At 41.2% G+C, this 26,954-nt stretch overlaps 1 protein-coding gene across 1 annotated transcript; it reads left to right on the top strand.

Moving 5' to 3' along the window:
- Positions 1 to 1,832: 1,832 nt before the first annotated feature.
- Positions 1,833 to 26,136, top strand: ANXA2 (annexin A2). The gene is made up of 13 exons (XM_058846967.1): positions 1,833 to 1,985; positions 6,513 to 6,572; positions 10,254 to 10,353; positions 15,868 to 15,962; positions 18,703 to 18,816; positions 20,644 to 20,734; positions 21,058 to 21,137; positions 21,456 to 21,515; positions 22,125 to 22,218; positions 22,980 to 23,075; positions 24,021 to 24,079; positions 24,750 to 24,872; positions 25,771 to 26,136. The coding sequence occupies exons 2-13, from the start codon at positions 6,525 to 6,527 to the stop codon at positions 25,828 to 25,830; spliced, it is 1,020 nt and encodes a 339-aa protein (XP_058702950.1). The 5' UTR covers positions 1,833 to 1,985; positions 6,513 to 6,524; the 3' UTR covers positions 25,831 to 26,136.
- Positions 26,137 to 26,954: the final 818 nt, after the last annotated feature.

Below are 26,954 nucleotides of genomic sequence, written 5' to 3'. Positions count from 1 at the left end.
GAATGATTATGTTCCTCCTCCATTCTAATATGTGACTCAGCAGATTGTATACAAAAATGCAATGTATATCTTGAAAACACTTTGTTTAGCAGAGGGTGTTGTGGTTATGCTTTTCTGCTTTTGTATTAAGAATGTTTGACAAGAGATGGGGGTTAAAAAAATTGTCCCTGAGGGATTATGCAGCCATTAGGAGGCAAACTGACTCTCTGGCCGCATATCCCTATTTAAAGCCTGTAATGAATGCTGCAGTACAGAATGGTTGTTACTTCTAGGACTGTAAGTATTTTTGATGTGTGAATAACATTTCCAAGTTGCCAGGTTTTTTTCCTAAGAAACCTGAAAAGCAGAGGAAATTATTTAACTGTTAGTGACAGACAGTGATTGAAGTGGGATAACCAGGAATTAATTTTGAAAGACGGGTTCCTTAATACACAGAGAAATAACTACAGTGGCCTGCCAAAAACAAGGCTAATGTGTCAAACTAATGCAATATTGGCACTGACACATTCTGACAAAACACTGCTCCATGATATGCCTTTTCCTGTGGCTCTCCCCTTCATGTCACTTCTGTTTAACCAGAAAAGGTGTATTTACATTATTTTCACCTTCTGGAATGACCAGTTCATGTGTCTACTCTGTTGCCTCCATGTTTGAAGTCGAGTGTAGTATTTCCTAATATTTCTCCCTTTTTGTACCGCTTATCTTGTTTCATTCCAGCAATTAGAGTGCCTTGCAGCCTGTGTTCTTGTCTCTTGTGTTTGGCAGCTTTTGCCACCACAATTTTTATGCACCTGGCTAAGCCTAAAACTTTATCCTGTGTCTGCCACCTCTGTCTGTGCCTACAAAAAATACTTCTACTGACAGAGACAAATATCTCTTGCAGAATCAAATCGACTGGGTGACTGCATATTTCTGAAAGATCTATGTAGATCTATTCACTTGCAGGGGATTAAGAAAACCACACTGAAGTTCCAGGAATAGCTGCTTGTATTGGGAGTGGGGAATGCTTGCTTTTTTCTGCAGTATTTAACATCCATGACCTATAAATTGTCCATGTTGTTGAGGTGAAACCATCATCTGAATTGATCCAACTGAAGATCTGCAGATACTTTTAAACTGTATTTATCATTTGTTCCAAGTGTAACACCTGGAACTCCGTAATTTAGTTTTCACTATTCCGGCTGAGAGAAGCTTTGATTTCCTGTCCCTGTGTTGGGTGTGGTAGGCCTGTTCGGGTTATCTGAGCGTGATTCAGTCAGCATCAGAGCAGAGCTTGTGTCTCATTCTTCTAGCATTTATTGCTTGTGCCAGACGTCATTTAGGCTTCTCCCAGCTCAGATATCCCCTGAACTCTGAGCACGGCTTTCGGGACAGCAGGCTGGGCCCCACCTGCACACCGTAGGGATCTTGGTTTGCTGTGTATCGGCCCAGTTCTCACTGCAGGTCAGGGCGTGTCCGGCTTGCCGGGGCAGGGGCCTTGGGGCTCCGGGCCCTGTGCTGGGCACTCGGCTGCTGTGCTCTGCGCCGGGAGCCCCAGCACTGTGACAGTGCCTCAGCTGCTCCGAGGAGCCCAAAGCACGGGCTGCAAGCAGGAACGCTGCGGCCCGGGCAGCGGGGAGGCACTGCGGGGTGACAGCTGCCAGTCGGGCGGGCAGGTGGAGAAGCGGGGCTGGGGGGAGAGGGCTGAGCCCCGACCCCTGCAGCCCCGGGCGCTGCTTCTGGCGTCTCTGCAACCTCGGGAGCCCCCTGAGCGTCCGGCGGGGCCCGGCCGCGGAGGGAGAGGCTGCTGCTGCCCTACCCTTGCCCACCCCATCCCTGTCCCCGTCCTGCGCCGGGCGCGGCCGGGTGAGTCAGCGCCGTGCCGGGGGGGCGCCGGGGCGGGAAGGGCCCGCCCGGCCGTACAAAACCCCGCCCGGGCTGCCGCGGGCCCCAGCCGCTGCCACAGCCGCCCGAGCCGCCGCTAGAGCCTTACCCAACCCAGCCAGGTGAGCCCTCAGCGGCAGCGCGGCCCCGGCAGCAGGAACAGGGGCAGCGCCGCGGGGCCGGGCCGGGGGTCCCAGCTGCGGGCGGGGGTCGCTGCTGCGGGCGGGGGTCGCGGTGCGGGCGGGATGCTGAGCGGGGCGCTGGCTGCAGCGGCCGCCGCCCTCCCTCGCCCAGCTCCTCTTCCTCCGGCCCTGCCCGCCTGGTACTTTTCTGTGCTCGGCTCCACAGTGGGACGGCGGGGCCGTGGGTGAGGCAGCCCTCGGGAAGCTTCGTGAGCCCCGCAGCAATTCTGGGTGTGGCAGCAGCGCTCAGGAAAGAGGAACCGGTCCCAAACTTAGTCAAACTTCCCCAAATAGTAATTTATTCTCGTTGTTAAGGTATACAGAGGCTCAGCTGGGTTGACCATGGTACTGTAAGTTCGCTTCTCGGCGCGGAGGCTTGCAGAGGAGCTGTGCCGGCCAGCCAGGCTCGCTGAAGGCGGTGTTCATTCAGCTGGAGCGAGGCTGGAATTGCTCCCGTAGACCCGGCGGAGCCCCGAGCCCGCCAGGGGCAGCGGCCCCTTCGCTTCCCTTCCCTTCTCGGCCAGGATGCGGCCGATGCAGCCGCCGGCACGGGCAGCAGGGAAGCGCAGCAGGGCAGTGCCGGGAGCGCAGCGATCCCGGGGGTTCCCTCTGCGCTCCCCGTGCCCCTCCCTGCCCGCACCGCTGGGCTTGGGCGCGGCTCTGCCCCCCCGGCCGGGAGCACGGCTGCGGAGATCCTGCTGCTGCCTGGTGGGCTGAGTCAGCTCGGACAGCACTTCCCCCTCGAGTGAGGAGGGGGAGCTAGGGCAGAGGAATGTTGCCAGGTATTTTAACTGAAAGAGAAGTGAAATGATTTCAAGATAGTCATGCAGAAGTGAGTTGCGTGCTTATACTTGGCAGCTTTACTTCTTTTTAACATTAGTTCTTACGTTCATATTCAAATGCTATATCTGCACAGAGGTGCAGACCCCAGTGCACCTCAAGAATGAAGGACTCCTGGAACCAGGGTGCCCTTGAGTGATTAATCCCTGTGTGTGCATTCTGTTGCTAGACCTGGTTTTGGTAAGCAGTCCTAGCGGGTAGAGTTTCTGTTGGCCAATATTTGGTGTAGTTTGCCTTGATGAACAAAAAAAACCCCGCAAACCCAAAGAGGTTTTCTTGTAAAGTCTCAAAAGTGAGAATAACTGGAATTTTAAGAAACAAAAGTCCTTAATTTTTTATTTGCATGGTCTCTTCCTGGAATGGAACTTTCTGGGTTATTAGCAATGTCTGTGAAAGAAAATGGTTTGAGTATGTTTGTGGTAGTGCAGTTTAATGGGTTTTGAAATGCTTTTCTTTGAAGATTTTTTTTTTTTCCTTTAAATAGTGGCTTTAAATGATGTGCTAAACCTTGCTGGGTGATCTGGGGAGATGCAGCCTGGCCTATTTGTGCTCCTACTTAGCACTGTATATAAATGAATGATTTTGAGTCCTTGTTTCATTTCCAGCAGATGCTGCAGGTCTTCCTCACTTTCCCTCATCTCTGTTAACAGGCTTGCCTTAGTTTTTGGACACAAATGTGCTCCAAGTGGAAGAGTTTCCATTCCCTCATTCTGGGGATGCCGTTTCCTTGGCTCAGATGTCTGGGAACACCCTTTGCTCCCATCTCTGCCTAGTATAATAAGTGCTTCTTAAAATGCTAACTCTGCTTATTGAGCAATGCAGTTGTTTGTGCATACCTGAAACTTTTCCATGGAACACAGGGGTTTTTTCATAATGTGTGTTAGCTGGCCCTGGAAATCAAGATATGCAGCTGCTTTTAAACACACATTCTTCCGTTACCAAAAAGTTCCAGGGATAAGTTGGTGAATAGAGACTGGGCTAGTATAATAACAGACCTGTAAACCAGTGCTTCCTGGGAGGGCTGAGGTCAAAACATGCCATCTGTTTTAGCAGAATCATATGATTCAGGATTGTGTAATGTGCATTTAGAAATTGGTTGTAGAAACTTGCCTTAAGGTATTGAAGTTTACAGCTGGAGGGTAAAATTTGATTCCTTTCCAGTGTAAGGGAGAACAAGCTAGTGCAAGTATTTTCTCTTTATGTGTTCAAACCCATCCAGAACTTGTCAAAACTACATCAGATGAAATCAGACCATCAGAGAACAGTGAGAGTCTGTTCTCAAATACGAGTGCTTTGCAGAGCAGGGTGTGACAAGAGCTGTGTTTGTTCTCTGGGTAAAAAATCTCTGCAAAGATTCTTGCAAGAACTCCCTCATTTTTCTTTTGCCAGCTTGCTGTTGATGGGCAGTCAGTTGCTATAGCATTGTTGTGTTCTGGTGATATGAACCTGATGTTCCAGATCTGTGTGAGGGTGTGTTAGTTCTGTTCCTGGACTCTGATCAAGTGTTTTGTTCCAACAAACCTGATTCAGTGTGGATTTTAATTGATTTAAAAACAGTAGTCTTGCAAAAAGCTGTTCAGTGATTTTTTTTTCTTTTTTTCATGTGAAAGGTTATGCTGCAGTTGCTTTGCTTTAGCTCTCACTAGTGTTTTCTTTGTGACAAGAAAGACTAAAGGACTTCAGTTGCTCATCTTCGCTAACAGTTGAAATAGTGTCAGAGTACAAAGGTCTCACAGGCTCTTCATTTTATGAAGTGTAAACATAAGGAATTTCATAACTCAGGAATATATCAATTCCCTCTATGGTTAATAATGCCAACAGCAGGTGACAGCTTATTGCAACTCCTGCAGCCTGTCTTTAAAGGCCTGGGTTGGATTTTACCTCTGAAAAAACATCAGTGTATGACTGTCATTTTTGTTCTCTGTCTTACTTTTCTTTCCCTGGAATCGTACTTTTTGCTGAAGAAAAGTTACGTTGGTTCCCAAACCTAGATTGTTTCAGAAGATGGAAGATTCTGTGTTCTAAGTGAGAAAATGTGAGATGACAGCAGTTACACTACAAAAGTACCGTGCTTTTGCTGCTGTTTCATTCTTGTAGCACTTACTATTTTTGCCAAAAGTGAAGGTTTTTTTTGCTTTTCTCTTTAAAGGCGCTAAAATAAAATTAAAAAATAAAAACAAACCAACAACAAAATCTACTTTTTTTAGAGTTTTAACCAGATCACCATTATTAAGAAGCTTTTTCAAACTTCTCTGGTTCTCCAAGCTCTTAATTGGTCATGGAGTGGAGATTGGTTTGTCTGGGAAATTGGCCTGGGTGGCTGGTACTGAGGAAACCCCCATCCTATCAGAAGAATGACTGATGGAGGATTAAAAACCATCTGAAAACCAGCTGAAAGGACATAGTCAGGACTGGCTGCACAATAGCTGGGAGTTGTCTGGGGGGCATGGAGCCAAGGAGCTGGACTGGGATGGTGTGGCACCCAGCTGAAAACAGGGCAATTTTGGTATCAGGCTCACTTATCAGTTAGTGGAATGTCACTGGTTTTGTGGTGCTGCTGCCCTTTCTCCTAAGACAGCACTTTTCCCTGTTTGATAATGCTTTCTGCAGCTGGATTGTAGAGGTCCTGGGAAAAAAGCTTTCATTTCAACAGCAAGTAATGTTTGCTGCAGGTGCCATCCTGGGTGACTGGATAGCAATGTAAGCAGCAATCTGTCCTTTCTGTCGAGAAATTTGAGAGCAGGGTTTTGGAAATGCATCAAGCTTTTTAAATATTGGCCCTGGCTTCCAGCCTTTGGAAAAGCATTCCTTAGCTGAGAGACCCTTTCACTAAAACACTAATACAGCTCTGGCAAACTCCCTGACCAGAAACCAGAGTTTAAAAAAGGCAAAGTACTGTAACATGTTTATCACCTCAATGTTTATTTCTGCAATGTATATAATCCATCTCAGAGTTAGGTTTTTCCCTCTTTTTTTACATATACAAAGAAGATATTATTTAGGTCCTAGCAATGGAGCATTGATATTGGTTAACTTGCCACAATGGCTTTTCTTTTTGGAGCTACCATATGAAAGATAGTCCTTACGACCTCATCTCTGATAGTCATGTTACTAAGTGATGTTTGTTTTGGAGAGCTACAACAAAACCACAAGACCCAGCATCCAGGGTTAAAGATTAAACAGGGTTATGTTTTTGTAAAATGCCTGCAAGAAAAGAAATAATTCCACTGCATTTCCTGAGTACTTGAGGAATTGTGATATAAGTGCTACTACTTGTTGCTGTACTTTGAGCTGGTCCAACCTATAATATTTCTGAATAATTTTCCTGGTACTGAATTGTCAGCTTAGGCAACTCTGTGGCAGAGATTCTCAAATTCCTGTTGATTCCTGTTTAAGTATTTAAAATCATAAGAAATGCTTGTTTAAGGGATTTATATTGTACAATGGAATGAAGACCTCTTGTTGCATTATTAATGGTGGTGTGGCTTGGAAACCCTTAAATCATCTTTCCTGCTTGATATTAGCTGATCCATTGAACTGTGTCACTTAAAGTGCTGCAGTGCTTCAAGACTGGTGTAACTGTAAATATAATAAATCTACTTTATCTTTTTTCTTTCCTTCCTCCAGCATTCTTTCAAGATGTCCACTGTTCATGAAATTCTAAGCAAGCTCAGCCTTGAAGGAGATGTAAGTATTATTATCTAAGCAAGAAAAGTTTGTTTTACTTAAATGTCTCATCTTGTTCCTTTTACAGGACTCTGCATCAACAATTGTACTGAGCTGTACAGTTTACAAGATTCCACACATATCTTAAACTTTTATTGGCTAAAAACCTAATCAGCAATGATCAGTTTTCACCCACAAACCAGCTGTAAACCATAGGACAGTTATATGATTTAATGAGAGTTCTTCTAACTGGCCAGCAGTATGAGCAGTATCCTCCTGCTGGGCCTTATCAAAAAGATCAAGGGCAAACAATGGCTGGTTTGCATCTGTGTCCCTCTTTCTTCCAAAGGAACAAGTGAGTTAAGGAGAACAGAAGGTGGAAATATGTTTGGTTTTGCTGATACCCTCTGAATTTTTTTATCAATTTTTCTAATTAAAAATGGAGAACATTGTGAGAACAAAAATATTTGGGATCTTATTCCTGTAATGGTTATCACCAAAACCAAGCTTGCTCCTGAAAAAATTTATTTTCTCAAACTTATTTTCTCTTTTTTTGTTTTAGTTTTGATTGCGTACTTTTCACCACATCTGCACTTGGCCTATAGTTTTATTAAAATACCAGAAAGCCACAGTCTTTGATTTCTTAAGTTTCAGTTAGATGGTAGATTACCAGTGTGGTATCAATATATCATGCCATGAATTTGTGGTTCTGTGATTGTCACTGAAGAGGAAGTGAATCTTATCCATGCTTTATTTCATCACATTCCTAATGAACTTGCTACACATATAAATCTTACAACTGGTAGCTCTGGATCTGAGCTTGGTACAAGCAAATGTTTTGCCAGTTTTTGTTACCTGTTGTGAAATTAATTATACCAGACTGTGTTTGTGGAAGAGCTGTTGCAAAGAACTGGCCAGTGCCCTGTAGGTAAGTAGTAAAACTGTTTTTTTAGTTCTGCTACCTTAGTACTACTAGAAGTATTACTTTTGCACTAAAGTTCTACTACTTTAGTAACACTTCAGTGCAAAAGCAGTCAAGTCTTCAGCTTTCATGGTTGTGTGTTTCAATGGAGAATTACTTTTGGAATAATGATTAAGCAATCTATTCTCGAGGGCAGAAATGTTTCTTCCTTGATACATGCAAGTAATTGCAAAAGTCAATTTGAATACTGTTCCAAGCATCAGAAATCCTGCTGCAGAGTGTAAGAAAGCTCAGGCAGCTGGATTGTGCTGGAAGCTGGAAGCCAGAATTACTGAGTAGCTGGCCTGTGTAGCTCTGCAGCATTAGACCAGTTCCTCTAAGCAATGATTTAGCAAATTAACTGATGTTAAACACAGTAGCTGGGCCACCAGTTTTTCTCTTGAAAAAGTTTTCAACCTTGAGGATATAGAATGGTTATGGCTGAACCCCAGTGCTCACCTGTGCTCTGCATCAGTGGTACAGCAGCTGATTTGAGTGAAAGTAAAGGACCTGATTGCCCCAGCTTTCCTTCCTTTCAGGAGAGGATGGAGTTGGGCTGAGGTTGATCTGTGCTCCCAGTTTATGGATCTCTCCACAAGAGTACAGAAAGATTCTCAGAATACTCAGGTGTAGAGATTTTGAAAGGGTCCTGGTGGTTTTACGTAAAATTAAGCCTCTGCAGCTGTTAGTCATGTTTGCTTCTCCCTCGTGTTTCCCAATAGGATAAAATTTGTCAAGCTCAGTGGAAGTAAAGCAGTTGGAGGACCTCTGAAATACACTAAAAGAGAAAAACAGTTTCTCTGCTTTAGTTTGGCCCAGACAGGAGGTGCACTTGCACATTATCTGGACTTTTAGTGCCACATTGTAAAGAATTTTATACGGAACCAAATGGAAAGTCACTTTGAAAACTGTCTTGTCTGAAAACATACAGAACTAGTACTGTGGTACAGTAGTCTACCAGAGAAATTGAATAGCTTGGAATTTAAATGGCAGTTTTTCATAGGCAATCACCCTGATATGACCTGTCAGGTGTCAGGGAAACTCAGTCTGATTTGGTACATGCCTTGAGTGGAGGGACAGAGGAAACATGGCCACCACATTGCAAATATGCTGTGTGTTTTGTTAGTGTCTGTTATCTTTACAGTAAACTACTCCATCCAAATTACTCAGGAAATACTTAGAGCTGGGTGGAAGGAGAGGTACCCAGCTCTGCTGAGGTCACCAGGTGACTTGCTTCAGATTACCCAGTGCTGGTTAATGAGCAGTGCCCCAGGATGCTGGATGCCTGGCTAAAGAACATTCCAGGCACACAGATTTCTCTGAGGCTGCATTGCACATCCCATTTACTGTTTTGATTGCCAACTTGATCCACTAAAAGGCTGTGTTTTGTGGTGTGGCTCTGGGCCAGACTGGGGCCACTTTGCTGGACTGAACTGACGGTAAGAGACAAAAGAAAATGATTCCGTTTATTGGTTCTTTTTTGATTTCCCATCTCCACAGCATGTCTCCAGAAGGCACAGGGATAGCTGCCAGAGGAATGTGACCTCTACAGGGATAGAGTCAAAATTAGTCAGAAACAATGGAATTTTTTAGTTAAAAGTTGTCCTCTTAAAAATTTACATATACAAATATTTTCCAGGGATATTAGGCTAGCTTAGTTCTGTTCATGAACCCAGCCTCCTTTTGGAGTTAGTGATGGAAACAGAAGTTTCTGGGGATCTTTTCCAAGAAGGCTTAGTTGTTCTTTTACTTAGGAAATGGCTGTGGCAATTTCAGGTGCTTTTAGCTCTACCTCTCTGCCAGAGGTTTAGGTTTCTAAATTGAACTCAGCGGAGTGAGATTTGTGAATATTACCCAGCAACTTGTATGAAAATCTGTGGTTTAATTTAACCTTCCCCTGGGAGGTGATAACAAGCTGTTAGCTTACACTGAAGCAGCTGAGAAGAGTTGAATCTCTGTTCTGGTCACCCTCTGTTTGCAGCTATAATCCTCAGGAGAGGACCATAATTAACAGTTGATAAAATCTGGTAACTTGGAAAATGTTGCATCTGTTTACCTAGCTTACCTGCAAGTCCTCTTACTCTTAGCAGAGGTAATTTGAAATGACATTTGGTTTTGCAAGCATCATGCTGCTTTTAAAGCGAGGATGTGGAGGCCAAGAGTTTCAAAAAATGATGCATAACTTCTGCTTTCTAGAACTATGGCCTTAAATAGATTTCTTTGTGTTATCTTTAACGTTCATGAGATAGTGCACAAAACTTTTTCTGACTTTATCATTGTTAATCTTCCATTTCCTTTTTTTTTTATTATTTGTATCTGTAATCAAAAGTAAAATACTGACTTCAAATCTGAAACACTGTAGACTTCAACTTTCTTGCAATTAGCTTCCTGTAACCATTTTCTTTCAGATCAAGCCAGAAAACTCCAGATTTTAGAATACTGAAGTTTAGTGAGTAAACTTGGAGAGTGTCAGGTTTTTGCTGAAATAAATATATTATTTATTTGTATATATTCTGTATTATAATAAGCACAGCTGTGAGCGGATTTCTGGGCAATACACATGAGGAGAAGAGAGTTAAATGGCTCTTAGCAGAATTCCATTTTCACAGATACCTGATGGTAGTTCTTGCATTTAAAACATTGGGCTAAATACCAGGTAACTGAGAGATATGTGTTTTATTTATTGCAGCAATTGCACAATTTAGCTCTAAAAGTTTTTTTTTTTGTTCTTTTCCCTCCAGCATTCTCTCCCTCCAAGTGCATATGCCACAGTAAAGGCCTACTCAAACTTTGATGCTGACCGGGACGCTGCAGCCCTTGAAACAGCCATCAAGACCAAAGGTGAGCAGGAGGGGCAGGGGCTCCATTCTATTGTAAGACAGAAGGCTGGCTTGCCAAAACCAAAACAAAACTCTGGCTCAACACCAATATTCTGATATCCTTACTCAAGGATCCCTACTTTAGGAGGTGTTGGATTCCTCAGACTGCACTGATGAAATCTTGACCAAGTTAGATTTTGAACTCTGTAAGTGCATGCTTTGAATATGCTTTTAAGTTTGTAGCCATAAATTGTTGAGATTATCACTGAAAGCGTTCACTTTTTCTCTCTTGACTCATCAGTACTTCAAATTCTTCTTTTTTGCCACTTGAGAATGAAGTGTCAGCTCCTTTGGAAGTGATTTGGGAGTGGGCTCTGAAACATGGATTTCTACTGCATTGTTGGACTGGACATTTCTTCTTCCTTTCACCTCCCAGACAGCTGCATTGGGGTGGTTTGAACATTTTTCTCCTGGGATTTAAACTAAATATTCATTTATCTTGTATTAATTTGGGGTCAGGAAGGTCCTAAAAACTATTTTCTGGAATGGGTTTGCAGTTTTTCAGGAGCAGGGCAATGTGGGAGCTTCTCTGAGCTGGGTTATTAGATAGGCTTCCCTCTGCTATATTGAAACCATCAGGAGAGCAGGGAGTGTGAACTACAGCTCTGAAGTAATGCCTTGGTGGTGCTCCTGGGGCTGTGATCCTGTCCTAGTCCTGGGAGTGTCACACTTTCCACACTTGATCCAGGCCAGAGGAGCAACAGCTGGAACTTGCAAGTCTTTTGCCTTCCTTTCAGAGAGAAATTTAAAAGCCAAACAATTTCTCATCAGAAAGAAATGCTAACTCTGCCATCAGTGCCAGCAAAGCACATGTTTGACTTGCTATAAAATGTAAAATATATCCCGTCCATAACAAGCACAAGGCTTTCTTTCACAAGACTCCTTAAACTGGAGAAATTCCTTGTTAAAGTGGGTTCGGTTCTGATTTTGAATCATTTATGTTTTTTTAAAAAATAATTCTCTGGTGAGAGAGTTTTTTATATCATCAGGTTTGGCAGCAGATGCTTTGTATATATGAAGAGTTTTGTCTAGACTTGATAATTTTTTGCAGCTCTAATTACAGGGCAGATCTCGACATCAAATTCACCATCGAACTCTCAGGATAGATGCAAACTTAGACATTTGAGCTCTCAAGCTACTAATTATCGCAAAAGGAAGTTGCAATATCCTAGGCAGCACAAAAGCTTTTCCAGTCAGGAAAGTCAAGCTCCTGTTGTCTTTCTACTTTCTCCCAGCAAAGATAAGCAGTGCAGTTAAGTTACATGGAAACATTTCAGTGGAGAGATGATTTTCAACTCTTTGAGTGAATAACAGGGAACTTACTCATGGACCTGCATGTTTGTAGGGTTGAGCTTCTCTCTGCTCATTAGTTTGTTACCCAGAACTTATTTTGGCAAGGTGGCTTTAAATGGAATATCCCTTTATGGTTTTGATACCGGATCTTCTACCATGAAGAATCTCACACAGGAAGTATTCTTGTGGAAAATTAAGAACTAAAGTGTTATGACCCTTCTTCCAGGTACTGTTTCCTTGTACTTTGAATTTTTGGAACAGGATATTTTCGTCTGCTAATTCATAAGATTTGATAAAATGTGACCTCTCTAAAATATATGTAGAGTTTTTCCTCAAATGAAAATTCCAACTCATCTAGACAAGAACTGCTTTTTATGAACAGTGATGTAAAGAGCTACTTGCAAGAACAAGTTGTAAAATAAATCTGGGAAATATCTGGAAAAAGTAGTTTTTGAGCTAAAAATGTAACACCCATAATGAACAGTTTACATCCATAGCAGCTACCATTTTCCTAGAAAGTATCACTATTTCTCTAGCAATTAGTTTGCATTGTATGTGGGAAGTAGAAATAAGCAATGTAAGTTATCACAGAATGATGAAGAAGAATATGACTTTTTCATTTTAAAACAGTGAGAGAAGTAAGTTATAAATATATGTGAAAGCTGGTTTGTCATTGAAATTTTAAAAAAAAACCAAACAGGCATGTAAGAACTATTTGGGGGGCTTTACTCTCTGGAGGATAAAGGACTCCTGGTATCTGAATCCTTGGGATTTCTTTGTGTTGAAAATCAAGGTGTGTACATGCTATAGTAGGCCTGTGTTTCACACCCACCAAAGCAGTCTTTCTGATATATTGGAAATTATAGCAGTGCCATGGAAATGATATCTTGTGGAGTCTTATCTCTGGCCATACTTTATATAAACAGTGCCTGAAGCCTGGTGTTTGTCATCAGGGCAGGCCAGTTTGGGAGAGTTACCATATAAATTATTATCCAGCTGTGGGAGTAATGGAAACTCCCAGAATCAGTCATGAATCTCCATTTTAGCGATTCCTGTGTAAAATGTCTAAAACTTATTTTACTGTCTAAACAACATCTGTATGTTTGGTTTAGGGAAAAGATTTAGGGCAGAGTGTGTGACTGTTCTGCTCTATGTACCATCTAAATATTTCAGCATTCATTCACACTCCTCAGATTAATTCCTCAGAGGTTGCTAGGCCATCTGTTCATCTGTGGGGACCTCTGGAAAATACTGTGATGTGTTTATTTGGGCTTACCTGCAAAAACTATACTGCACAAATATATTGTCCAGCCCATTCCAGGGCTTTGAGTGGAGCTGAATTAAATGCAGAGGGTTTTTATTTATATATATCCACCAGCCTAGGAAAGGCAATGCACAAAAATTACTCCAGGTCATATAAAACCTTGCAGTTAGCAATTGTTCAGCCTAGAGGTTGCATAATGCAAATAACTTATTAAGTTCTGGCTTGTTCATTTTGGTATAAATGCCATGGCTATGTTTCATTTTTATGCTATTTAGTGTTTCTGCAGCAAATTCATTTAGTGCCTTGGCATGTCCTTTGTAAATGTTGGCTTTTTACTGCATGGGACAAGAAACTGTTTAATTTCTGTATAATGCCCTGCTGTGCTCTGTGTATAGATTAGCTAATGTACAGAAACCTAAACAGAAAACACTATCTAGAAGGGCAATAACTGAACTTGTTAGATTGTTAGATGTTAGATTTCCTTTTCTTTTTTCTTGTAGCAAAGACAACTGCTGAAGTGTCTCTTTTCTGTTTCAGAGTTATTTCCTAGCATTGACACTTTGTGTGTCTCAAGTACTTATTAAATAATTTTGTCAGATTAGGTTGTGAATATTTGTTACTTGCAGCCTTCTATTGAGGTCTCATGGGATACTTTTTCATTCCACAGCTGGCAGAATTCAGGCACAGGTTTGTTGTAGGAAAGGGCTTAGAAGATAGATCTGTAATAAATTGATTATATCCAGAAATTGGTAAAACAGTGTTGACATGTAAACCAGTCAGTTCAATTTTACAGAAAGGTCTTCTGTTTATGTAGTATATCTAACAAGTCCATGACTTTTGACAGAGTTTTTAAGGTTATGAAGTGAAAGTGTTTAGAGGATATCTGCTGGCTTGCTAGTGAGAGGGCAGTGCCTGAAATCCACCAAGCTGCAAAAGTCACATATTCCAAATATTAAAACTGTCACTAAAGAAACATCTCATTGCAACATGGTTTAGGTTTGGTGAAGCCTTGCTAAGCAAAATAGCAGAGCTGAAATTATGGTCTTGTTTGATCTAAATTTTTCCCTTTGACCCCATTCATGTTCATTTCCTCATTTTTGCTGATTGAGCTCCAGCACTGTGATTTTACCAATGCCACACACTGCCTCTTTCACAAGAAAAGCTGTTATTAAGCAGAATTTTTCTTTCCATTCCTCATTGATAGAAATGCAGGGATAAAACCTGCCTAGCCAGAATAAATTTGAAAATAAACTCTGTTTCATTTCCTTGAAACTTTCAGAGACTTTAGCAAACAGCAAAGGAAAGTGTTTGAGCTGCTGTCCTGCTCTGCCCCACCTCAGCAGCTGTGAGTCAGCATCCTGTGCGTGCAGCACAATTCCCAAGTGTGAATGAAGTACAAGCACTTACTTTCCACTGAATGCCAGAGCAATGAGTTTACTTTGTTAATAGTTCATATTTCTGTAGCATATGTATAAGGAACTTGGATATAGTCAGTCGATTGTGGGCTTCTAATCTGTAGCAATTGTGGTACAACTTGAAAATGTCATTTGCTTTTTTGAATGCCAAGAATGGTTTAAATTCAGAATTTATTAAAAAGCTTAAGACATTGGCTTGTGCTGTGGGTCTGCAGCAGCTGAAAGGCTCAATGTCTGTGTGTGGCCTGTTTCTGGACAGGGAGAATTTGTTTTCTTTTATAATGTGGGAACACTTTTAAGTGTGCGGGAGTAGATTATGGCTGAAATGTGCAGTCAGCCTGTTTTCATCTCAGAGTTTGTAACTTAGACACTTGATGCTTTCCAGGGCCTTAGGGTGTCATTTGCAGGCCAAGCTTGTGTGAATAAGACCACTGATGTAGGTCTGCCTCAGCACAAGCTAAGGACACAAGGCTACCAAATGTAGTATTGCATCATGAAAAATGTGGTGAAGTAAGTGAGAGAATTTTCAGATTTGACTTATAATTTTAGATTCTGCAGCTAGGGGTAAAAGGTTTTTTGCAAGATTTCTACTTAATATGATTCATGTTTATAGTATCTGTTGCAGTTCTGTGTTTCAGGTTACTTTGGGTAATAGGAAAAATAAATGTAGCTGGATTCTGGCAGGGATCTGAGTCCTGCTAGTAGCTGCTGATCAAGTCCTTACTTTCTGTGTTTTTTATAAAGAAATCATCTTTTACACTGATGTGTGTGCAAGTGTGAAAGAATCTATTCATAATACTTTTATTAAACAGAGAGAACTGAGGTGAGTCTCTGGGCTTGTTCTGGCCTCTAGATTATAGAGCCATCTGTTTGCTTCAAAAGCTGACACTTGCACTGAAGTGCATGGATTTGGAATGATTCTCTCCAAACTAAACCTTTGCTGATATGTGGTTCACTTACTTAAAAGATAAGTTGGGAGCTGAGCATCCACATCCTCTAGGTGTGCCAGTTACAGCTCAGCATGGATCTTCCAGTGATTTCAAAAAGAAATAGCACATACTTAATTCTTCCAGTGTCAAAAATCCCTTCTATCTTTTGAGCGTCTGAAACATACTGAATTAAATATGCTGGTTTATTTTCCCATTTCTGTGTTTGGAGTGATGGATTAAATGTCTTAAATAGAAAATATAACTGCTTTACTAAGAAGTTTGAATTGGAAAAACTTCACTTGAAAACGAGTGCACAGACACACAAGTGAAGCACAAGGTGGAGTAGCAGAGCTGGTCACAAAATAGACTTTGAGGGGTGTCCAAAGCTCTCATCCCAGCAGAAGTCTGGGCTCTAATTGCTGTCTTTTTCCTCACAGCCAGGACAGGAGAAACACTAATCAGTGAGAGCTGCTGAGCTCTGCTCCAGACAGCACATGTGCTGTGTTTGGAGTACATCCTGATACAAGAACAGTGACAAGAAAGCTTCTCTAATTCTCTGTCTTGTGTCTTTATAGGTGTGGATGAGGTCACCATCATCAACATCCTGACAAACCGCAGCAATGAACAGAGGCAGGACATTGCTTTTGCCTATCAGAGGAGAACCAAAAAGGTAGTAAAATATGAAGAAATAGTAATTATTGAATATTTTTCTTGTGGACAATTAGATATTTTAGAGTTTGTCTTTTCACTAAAATTCAAGATACATCTACTTTGTCCATGCTGTCACAGTTTAGGACTGGTAGAACTTTGAAATATGTTGAATATGCACAATTGGGACTGCAGTCTGTTAGAGATGGTGGTTTCCTAGCACCTTCAGAAATCACAGTGGGACCCACAGGATTCCCTGGTGAAATATGCTAAAAGTGCTGAGAAGTCGGTGGCATGAAGTGGCTCCATTTGAAGGAAAAAATAAGAGATGCTTTAGGGGATTGTTTTTTTTCTTTTGGTCAGTTTATATTTGGTGGGGGGGTGATGTTGGGTTTTTGTTTATTTTGTTAAGACAGCTCAGCATGAGGGAAGTGTTCTGTTTCTCTTCACACAGTTTAGCTGCAGTCAGTTATGCTACAAGCACTGCTGCTGTGGAATAGTGATGTAATGAGTTGATCTGTCATTAAAAATTATCCTGGCAGAAATACCTTAGGTACTGATCTATTGATGGAAAGAAATCTGTAAGATGTGTGCAGAATTCTGCAAAATGAGTCTTGCTGTCTGGGAGGCAAGAGCTCTTCTCTTTTTAAGTTTTGAGAATCTTATCATATTTGAAGTTTCATGCCAGTGAAAAAGAGTAAACTTTATATAAAGTTCAGATTATGATGAATGTATGTCTTCCAGGTTTGCCTGACCCCAAATGGTAGTCCTCCAGTAGCATCCCAGAATACTCATCTGAAACCAAATGTAAATGTAGGGTTAAATTTTGGAAGTTCACCAGCTTTTTTGCATGGCTGATAGAGGCACATGCAGAGGCACAGCCAGGTTGGACACGTGCATGTGTGCTCAATTCTGCACATCCTGCCCTGGGGCCACTGGGACAATTAGCGCATAAATGGACCCCAGTCATGAAATGTATCACTTAAAGCTTTGTCAAATGTTCTGCATGACCACAAAAATGCACAGTCAAGAAAATCTGCAACTTTTTTCATGTTTCTCTCACTTTTTTCCCTTGCTGGACCCAAGAACAAAATGAATTTATCAGAAGTTTAACAAGTGCCAAAGAATAAAACAGTCGTATAAACAATGGAAATGTGCAGTAGGAACCACTCAGAGAGATAAACATGTGAGGAGGCAAGACAGGAGGAAGTGGGATATGAAAAGACACGTAGGTATATCTTCCAGGGACAGTGTCTGATGGTTTTCTTTGCCAGCAGTTGTGCAGATTTTGTTGGCAGTGTGTTGTGCTGTACTAGGCTGCTTGCTTTGTGTGTTGCAGGATCTATCAATAGATCATAATTTTGAAATGTCACATAGTCTACCTCTCTTTTAATTCCTTTGGGATGAGCAGTGTCTGATGGAAACTCTTGGTTTAGGTTGGAAGGGAACTTAGGTGTCTAAGACAGGCACCTTCCACTAGATCAGGTTGCTCAAAGCCCCATCCTGCCTGGCCTTTTAAACATTTCCAGGGATAAGTCAGCCACAACTTCTCTGAGCAACTTGTTTGTTAAAATTTTTTAGAGATATGTGCTATCTTACCTGTGGCAGTTCTGAAGAACCCATTTTCACCCAAATAAAGGCTGTACCATTGTATCCCAAAGGGAGTGGTTGTACTAAAATGCTTCTGGCTCTAAAGCAGCCAGATGCCCCAAAAGCCATTCCCTCCCTTGCTCAGTCCATGCAGTAAGTGTATACAGTATTAGCATATATTAGTGCCCTGGATTAAGTGGGTGACTCTGAAAATTAACTAAATGCCTTGGCTCATTATTTCTCTGGCACAAATTTCTCTGCAATTCAGCTGAGGTCACTTTATCCCCTTTTCCCCTGCCTCTCCAGCTCAGTGATTGTTAGTAAGAAACCAGCAACTGAAATGCAGCAACTCCTTTCTGAATGCTACAGATTTTAACTTCAGCTTAGGATCTGTGTGAACCCCAGACTTGATCCCAGGGATTTCAACTTTGTAACATACACTACAGGGAAGCTGGTAATTAGCATAATTCAAATTGCATCTGAAACCCATAAGAGGACACAGGGTCTGACTATTTGGTACAGATTTGCATCCTGTACAGTGAACATCCCTGACTGTTTATTTTTCTAGAGCTGACTGGCAATTAGCAATAGGGATTTAGGCTACAGTCTTCTGATAGTTTCTTAAAGACAGGCATAATTTTTCAGTGCTCAGGGATGATTTTTTATCTCCTCAGACAGCTGGTTGGGAACTGGGCCTTACAGTGGAATAAGTGTGCAGTCAATTTTCCAATGCCTGAGCTAGTAAAGGGCTGGGATAAGATGAAACCCACAAATAACACAGTGCTGCTGGGAGAGCTGTGGGAGTATGATGGAGAAACACTGACCACAGGGAGTCAAACTCAGATCCATCTGTGCTTATTAGCTCCAACAAAGCATCAGTGCTTCAGGACTGGAGTGAAGCTGTTCAGATGTGTCTGCACTGTGCTTCCCAGCACTTTGTCAGACACTGGTGCATTTCTTCTTATTTTCAGAGGATTAGAAAAAAATTCCTTTGCCCTAATTTTTTTCTTACGCTTTCACAGCCAGAAAGCTCTTTATGTTTCTGTTTTCTTGTCAGTTGTGTAAGAAACATTGCTGCAGGCTTGGAGACTTAAAGCCCTGCAGGTTAAATTCTCTGGAGATCAGAAGTGAGCTTTAATTTCTTTTCTTCCATCGTCCCATCTATTTTACAGGAACTTTCTGCAGCACTCAAGTCTGCTCTCTCAGGTCATTTGGAGGCAGTGATCTTGGGCTTGCTGAAGACACCAGCACAGTATGATGCCTCTGAACTGAAAGCTGCCATGAAGGTAAATAAGCCTTGAAATCTAATGTTGTTAATCTGATGTTGTTGTCTCAGGAAAGAATATGGACTTCATATCCAGGGCCATAGTTTTCAAACTGATTTTTTTTTTTTTTTTTTTTTTTAGTGCCACAGTTTAGATATCCATCTGCAGGGCATCCAGAATTAGAGAAATAATGGAACTATGTGGTTTTTAAACTCTTAATTACATCCTCTCTTTAAGGAAAAAGTAATTCTTGTCAGCTCAGGGGTAACAGGCAGGCTGCTCTGCATGGCTGCTTTGCTGACTGCTCTTACAAACAATGCACAGGTTCATACTATGAGAAACCTTTAAGAGAACAGCTGTTAGCAGGAGCCATCAGATCCTCTGCTGGCATTTTTAGGCTTAAACAGTAGTTTTCAGTTACTGGGTCATATTGCTGATCTGGAAGGAACATCCTGTGCCAGACCTGCCCCTTGTAGAAGATGAGGAAGATGGAGCATCAAAAGCAGTCTTTGCAGAAAGAAATAGCTGCTCTGCAGGCCACTGAAACAAGACTTGAGAGGTGCTCATGCCAGTACAATCACCTTTTTAAGCAAACTAAGACGTGGGGAATTGTAGTTATAATCATCTAATCATCACTTACATTCTGGATGTTCTTGTTCAAGTTAATTTTTTTTGAAGAATTAAAGACAAGTACTAAGTTATGTCTGAAATTTAGAACATGTCAATAAAACCAATCAATTAACTTCTCCAGATGATTAAAAAGGAGTTAGTAAAACAAATAAGAAAACAAAACCACCCCCTCCACCACACAAATACACACACACACCCCCTATCCCCAAACCCAAAAATCAAACCCACTATGGAGATGGTAACTCTTCAACCGTGGGCCAAATGCCCTGTTTGAGTAATCAGATGCTGCCCTCTCCTGGTCTGAGTACCACCTAGCCATAATTCATTTTCACTCAGACTAGTTTGGGGTTTGGAGTTGAAGACCAAGCAATTGCCTCAGAGTAGTCCTAAATGTAGAATATCCTATGCCCTCTATGGGTTTCTCTTCCCAGCTCCCAAGCACCTGATCTGAATTAGCAAAGCACCTCTCTGCTCTGAATTTGCCTGACCTTAAGTTTGGTTTGATACATAAAGCATTACAAGCTATGACTTTGCCATCAAAGTTGAGGAAAGCAACCTTATACACTGAGGAGTCAATTATTTTTCTGTTAACAATTCTTTAAAATATTTCAAAAATATTTAGAAAATTCTATATGTTACTAGTCTTCTATTTTTTCCCCAGATACTTATTAGAGCCATTGTGTGAAAAGCTCTCGTAGTTCTCTTAGCTTTAATCAATTTTAATAAATGTACTTTGCCACATAATTGCCTTCATTTTCCACATGTTCAAGACTGCAGCATGAGACATTTTCCCAGGATGTTACTTCTCTTGAAATCCTGCAGAAACTATGCCCATTTTTGCCACCTGCAAAATGACATTCTGTTACAGATGAGCTTAACAAACAACATCCTAACAGGAAGATAAGACAGGATTTTCTTCCCATGCTCCCAGTGGACAGAAAAAATCACATCGTCCATGATAAACTGACCTTCTCCAGTTATGCTGGTGAGGAGGCCACTATTAGACACTCACAGCAGATGCACATTGCCCAGAGAGAACATCTACAGGATCTCTAAGCCACTAGAAATATTCCATCTGTTTCTTCTCAGGAGCAATTGGCAAAAAAATAACCCTGAAGTGTTAGAGTGGGGGAGAGGAGACGTCCATAAAATGTATTTAAACCATTTAAGCATTCCTGTTCATTGCTAGCTCCTAACTGAGTCCTGTGTGTGTTGCAGGGGCTGGGAACTGATGAAGACACACTCATTGAAATCATCTGCTCCCGAACCAATCAGGAGCTTAGTGAAATCAACAGAGTCTACAGGGAAAGTGAGTTTACTTTACAAGTTTCCATGTACTATGTCTTTTACACTAAATTACTTGGATAAATTCCCCTCAGTGTGAATTTCATTATTAGAAAGCTCAATCAGATCTGCTTTGGTTCTCTGCTATTTTGTACTGATGTTCTGGATATTTGTGTGGTTTATATAGGTTTGATGTAGGCAAGTGGGCTCATTTTCATTGTTCTCCACACCGGACTTGATTGTAGGTGTTTGTTTATGTGCATAAAACACAGTAATTAGCAGCCCTTTTTCTTGCAAAGGAGTATTTGTAAGACACCCTTTGCCTGAAAAGAACTCTTTGTTTTATAGTGTACAAGACAGAACTGGAAAAGGACATCATATCAGACACATCTGGTGACTTCCGCAAGCTAATGGTTGCCCTGGCCAAGGTAGGGCTGTTCAGTTTTCCACTTTTTCTAATGTGCCTGAGTGGTGGATACCACGGAAATGATTGGGTTTCTGATACACTATTAAATTTCCCTGTATTTTCACTGACCTTTGAGGGGGAAAAAATATTCAAATGCTGAAGAGCAAAGTGTTTTAACAGCAGCATTCAAAGCATTAGCTTCATAATGGGGGTGGAGTATAATGGCAGTTACTCATTTAGCAAATTCAGGTTAAAAAAGAGAAAAAGAATGGAATATGCACGTAGCAAACTGGTTACTGTTCTGTGAAACCTTTCTAAAATACTGATGTCTTGTTTGAAGGGCAAAAGGTGTGAAGATACCTCTGTGATTGATTATGAGCTGATTGACCAAGATGCCAGGGTAAGTGGTGCTAATGACCATGAAATATCTCTAATTGGTCAGGCTTTGGGGGATATTGAACACAAAAATATTGTGGAACTGGAGAGCATTTGTGAAGTAGGTGTGTGTATCTCAGATTGTCCTGCACAGTAGTGTTTGCTTGGTGTCAGTGAATCTGTGGCTTGCAATCCTGATGCCTTCAGGTATCAATTTTTACAGACTACTCACCCACTATACAGAAGCTCTCTGGTATTTCTTTTAGATGAAAAAGAAACTCTCATGAAGAGAGAGAGCCTTTAACAAAAGGAAACACACCCATTGCAGTGAACATAGTGGCTGTTAATGCTTGTTTGTTACATCTGCATCTGTCAAGAGCAGTTCTGCTGAGGTAAACAGAGCTAAATACAGAGTAAAGCTGTAGCCAGAGGTGAATATAAAGTAATTAGTCTTTGTGTCAGATTTAGATCCTTAAATGTTGTCCTGGTGACCTGCCCAACCACGTGTCCTTGTGTGTTTCTCCCACAGATACAGTTCAAGTAATGCTTGTTTTGTCAATAAGGAAATTGTATACATCTGCAGTGGCTTCTTGTGCAACTCCTGATTCTTTTGTGATTTTCTTTCTAACCCCAGGACCTCTATGATGCTGGTGTGAAGAGAAAGGGAACTGATGTCCCCAAGTGGATCAACATTATGACTGAAAGAAGTGTTCCCCACCTGCAGAAAGGTACTATTCAAGAGACAGTTGTTTTTTTTTTTCCTCTAAGAGAAAGTTATAACAAAATGGTAACTATTTACAAATAATAGTATTTATTCGTATTTACAAATTTTTATTTGTATTTACAAATAATTTTGTAACTATTTCCATTGAAATGATTGTGAAAACCACTCAAAAAACATGTGGAGATCTCATAAATCTTAATTCATGTCCAAGGTGTTAATTTTTTTTTAAAAATCTAATTATTTCTGTGGATGTGTTGATCTCACTTTTTAGGTGTGTACAGCTCTTTTTTACACAGGTGTAACATACACTGAAAACAAAGATGTTGCAAACCTAGAAGTTTGCAGGAGACCTTGAGAAGTTCTTTTACCTCTGTGCCAGGGTAGCTTAGCTATATCATATGTTTAAATCTGCCAGTGAAGACTCAAAAGCAGTTCTGATACTGCTCTAAAGCAGCACATGGGAAAATGCATTTGAAGACTTTTCAGAGCTTAAATCACTGTTGTTTCAAAAAATACCAGCACAGGATTAAGATGGTATTTTCCCAGATTATGGAGGTGTTCAAGGAAAACAAAAAAGGCCACAGTATGGGACCTTTAGCTGACAAACTTATGTTTGTATTTAAGATGAGATTCTCAGAAGGACTTGCATAGATATTTATTAATCACGAGTCTCTACATTCCTGTGTCTGTGTTCATGGTTTGGGTGGTTACTTCTGGCAGTTCTTGGTCTGGTTTTGATTTTACCTACTTTCTTTTCTGTGCTAGTGTTTGACAGGTACAAGAGCTACAGCCCATATGATATGTTGGAGAGCATCAAGAAGGAGGTTAAGGGAGATTTGGAGAATGCCTTTCTTAATCTTGGTAAGTTAGCTGAAGTAAAGACTGTGTTTCTATGGGATCTTGCAATGTATCATGATAAAGGTAGGGCCTAGATTCACCCTGCTGGATGAGAAATTGGCTGGATGTGCTGGTGTCATTGGATTCACTGGTTTATTTTAGGATGTTGCAGATATTGATACACAGCTTATTTTTGCCCTCTGCAAAATATCAACTTTGCTTTCAAGTTAAAATGAAAACGTGTGTTGTAATCTGCTGTTAGTTCCCCTTTTATTTGATAGAGAGGCTTAATGTCTGTTTCTCCAAGCAAACAAAAAGTGTTCAGTGCCCACGTAGGCTGGAGGGAAAACAGCATGTGTGTGAGAGGAGAAGACAGGCAGGCAGTGAAGGGTGCTGGGGACTAATTGAAGAGCTGATTTGACACTGAATTCTCTGAAAGGGTCTGTTAGGCAGGGTGTAAGGCTGATATTGTGCCATTAGGTGAGGATGACAAAGATGCCGCTATGTTTAAGAGGGAGTTCTTTAAGGGGAAAATGCATTTCAGGCTAAGGGGGAACTGAGAGTGTGTAATGCAAATGGAGTATAAACAGAGCTCAGCCTTGAAAAGGAGGCTTCTCATGAATTAGTATACAAGGAGTGTTTCCAGAAGAGAGATTGCTTCTAGGGGTAGAACCATGAATTGGGAGCTATGGAGGAAGACTAGCATTCTGAAATTATACAATTCTGAAATGATGCAATTTTCATGGAAAGAAACTTCCTAAGAATGTGAGCATCTGTGGTTCAGTCACAAGTTAAACCAAACGATTTCTAAGTAGCAAGTCAGGTAAAAATATTTTCTCTGTGTTCCCTTTTTGGAGGAACTTTTGCTGAAAATCTTATTTTGACTGCTTATCATATCTTTAAAAATGGCTGCAATACTCTGTGTCCTGACAGGGCAGGATATTTAACTGTTCTTGTCTCTCTATTCAGTCCAGTGCATTCAGAACAAGCAGCTGTATTTTGCAGACAGACTGTATGATTCCATGAAGGTAGGAAAGACTTTTTTCTTTCTACTATTTTTTTTTTCTCATTGTTAGGTACTTCTGTTCATATGAAATGCAACTGGCATGTGAATAAATTAACAATTAGCTAATATTGTTCAAAAGTGTTCTTTAACAGTTATGAGCCTGGATTATCTATTCAGATTCATCTGGTATAGGGAAATGTAGGAAAGCGTCTCATAATAAAGATCTTTATTAGATCAGTTGATTATAATTAGCAAAGTTAGACACATCTTTTTGCATGTAACCAAGAGGTGATAGCAGAAAAGCTGTTTATTGCTGTTTATAACAAAATAACAAAATAAGATTTGCAAAATAAGCAAAATAAGATTTGCCTCAAAATATTTTGTGAAGAAAAAGGATGAAACAGAAACACCTGGTGACAGGCATTAGGCGATTCCAGGAAGGCATGATGAACAAAAGTGCTGCTTACAATCTAAGCTAAATTTGTGACTACAAGTCAGTTAAATGCTGCTGATGAGAAAGGTACATTCATGCTCAAATTCTTGGATCAGAATAATGACCTTCTTTAGAAGATTTAATTCATTGTATCTTTTATTGCTCATCTTGGTGGCCTGTTGTGTGCTGTCCTACCATTAACTAAGTGGCTTGTTCTGCATTTCAGCTATTGCAGCTCTAAATGTGTGTCTGCTTGTAGGGCAAGGGAACACGGGACAAGGTTCTGATCAGGATTATGGTATCCCGCTGCGAGGTTGACATGCTGAAAATCAAGAGTGAATTCAAGAGGAAATACGGAAAATCTCTCTATTACTTCATCCAGGCAAGTTATTTGTCTTTGCTTTTATATCATGGGCTTTTGGAACAGTCTTCATTGGATTCTTGGTATCATTAGAATTCATGGGAGGTGTGTTAGATGCTGCAATGAGAATATTATATTACCTATGTGCTATGGAAAAATCCACCTTTATCTTCAGTCTACAGCTGGTACAGTTCCTGGCAGCTACTTGACACTTGTATACAGGCTTTGTGCAATCAACTGATGTGTTCTGAAGGAAAATTCTGTTTACCTGTCCCTATCCTCAGATCAAAAGACAATTGTTCTGTGATTGCTGAATGAAAATAAAGCATCTAAATTGCTACTCCCTTTCATTTCAGTGCTCAAGGAGAAGGCTCTTTAGCTAGAGTGACTTTTGTCCATTTCTGTGATTAGACAGGGGCTACAGGTGCTAGGTTTTGTCTAACTTGGGGAATAGGTAAAGAGCTTGTGTGTCAGTTTCAAAGCTAAGCTTCTCCCTCACAACAGCATATGCTACATTATTCCTTGTGTAGATGAAGCCGAGTCAAAATATTAACCCAAATCTTTTCCTGAAGGTGTCAATTGTAGATTATTAACATTTTTTTTAATAGTGACCTTGGAGTATGATTATTGCGGTAATCAGTGAGATGGCGCAGAATCAAATCCTTCAGCTTTCCTTTGTTGTGTTACTCTTTTTCATACCCAAATTTCTCTCTTCTTGGCCTTGCATTTGTATTGCAGTAATGATTAAATAATTTCAGTTCACACATAAGTAAAACTCAGTCAAGATAGTCTCTTCCAGGTTGAGAAAACTTCAATGTGAATCACAGACTGTCCTACAGGTTCATATAATTCATATGCTTTCACATTTTTTGATTGTTTCCTGATATGTATTTTGTATTTTTCTTCCCTTGCTTTGCAGCAAGACACAAAAGGGGATTACCAGAGGGCACTGCTGAACCTGTGTGGTGGAGAGGACTGAAAACTGTGATGGAAGAAACACAAGTCCAGAGACATGCCTTTTTTTGCTCTTCATTTTACTGTAACCCTAGAAAACCTGAATTTCCTAGCTAACCTTGACTTGCCCTTTCCCTGCCAGAGCCCTGCTGCAGTTTGCTCCCCTGCGCTGTGCGTACCTCTCCCTGCAGCTCTGCTTGGCTCTGCCAAAGGTCCTAACAGTGTATAGCCAGAGAAACTAACCCTCCAGGGAGACAGGCTTGTGAAGGGCTCTGCCTCTCTGTGCAATGTTTCTAATAAAACAAATAAAAATGATGTTTTACTTTAAGAATACGTGTCTTTCAGACCTTTATTTGAAAACTATCTAAATAGTTGATGTGTATTTAGCTTTTGCTGTCAATTTTCTGTGTTGTTTTTAACTTCTTAGGGTTCACTACTTGTGGCTGAAAACTTATCTTCTTCCTTCAAGCCCTTCACCTGTTTAATGATTCACTGTCAGCAGATCCAAAACCATTCTCTTCACTGGTTGAGGGAGATGATCCTGCCCTTCTGCTCGGCCCTACCGAGGCCACACCTGCTGTACTGTGTCCAGTTCTGGGCTCCCCAGAATAGAGAGACATGGAGCTCCTGCAGCAGGTCCAGTGGAGGGCACAGAGATGATTAAGGGAATGGAAGCATCTTTTTGATGAGGAGACACTGGGGGAGCTGGGCCTGTTAAGTCTAGAGAAGAGAAGACTGAGAGGGGATGTAATTTATGCTGATAAATATCTCCAAAGTGGATGCCAGTTGATGGTGCCAGACTCTTTTCAGTGGTGTCCAGCGACAGGATGGGGAGCAGTGGCCATAAACTAAAACACGAGAAGTTTCACCTCATCATGAGGAAGAACTTCACTCTGAGGGTGGCAGAGCGCTGGGAGAGCTGCCCGGGATGGTGATGGAGTCCCTCTGTGGAGACATTCCAAACCCACCTGGGTGCATTCCTGTGCTACCTGCTCCAGGTGACCCTGCCTGGGCAGGGGGGTTGGACTGGATGATCTCCAGAGGTGCCTTCCAACCCTGACTCTTCTGTGATCATCTTTCCCCTAATTAAGTACCACTGAAACCTGAGCCACAGTCATCTCTGCCTGCCTCTGGGGGGCCAACACTTGA

This window comes from Poecile atricapillus, chromosome 11, assembly GCF_030490865.1.
Source record: "Poecile atricapillus isolate bPoeAtr1 chromosome 11, bPoeAtr1.hap1, whole genome shotgun sequence".
In the NCBI taxonomy this organism is placed as follows: Eukaryota; Metazoa; Chordata; class Aves; order Passeriformes; family Paridae; genus Poecile; species Poecile atricapillus.
Note: the sequence above shows the minus strand (reverse complement) of the source record. Positions and strands in the feature narration are given on the sequence as shown.

Bases quoted from the DNA above. Each gene is read 5' to 3' on its own strand.
- ANXA2 (XM_058846967.1), top strand. From the start codon at position 6,525: ATGTCCACTGTTCATGAAATTCTAAGCAAGCTCAGCCTTGAAGGAGAT. The intron at 15,963-18,702 runs GTAGTAAAATAT...TCTATTTTACAG, and splicing joins ATCAGAGGAGAACCAAAAAG to GAACTTTCTGCAGCACTCAA. The intron at 18,817-20,643 runs GTAAATAAGCCT...TGTGTGTTGCAG, and splicing joins AACTGAAAGCTGCCATGAAG to GGGCTGGGAACTGATGAAGA.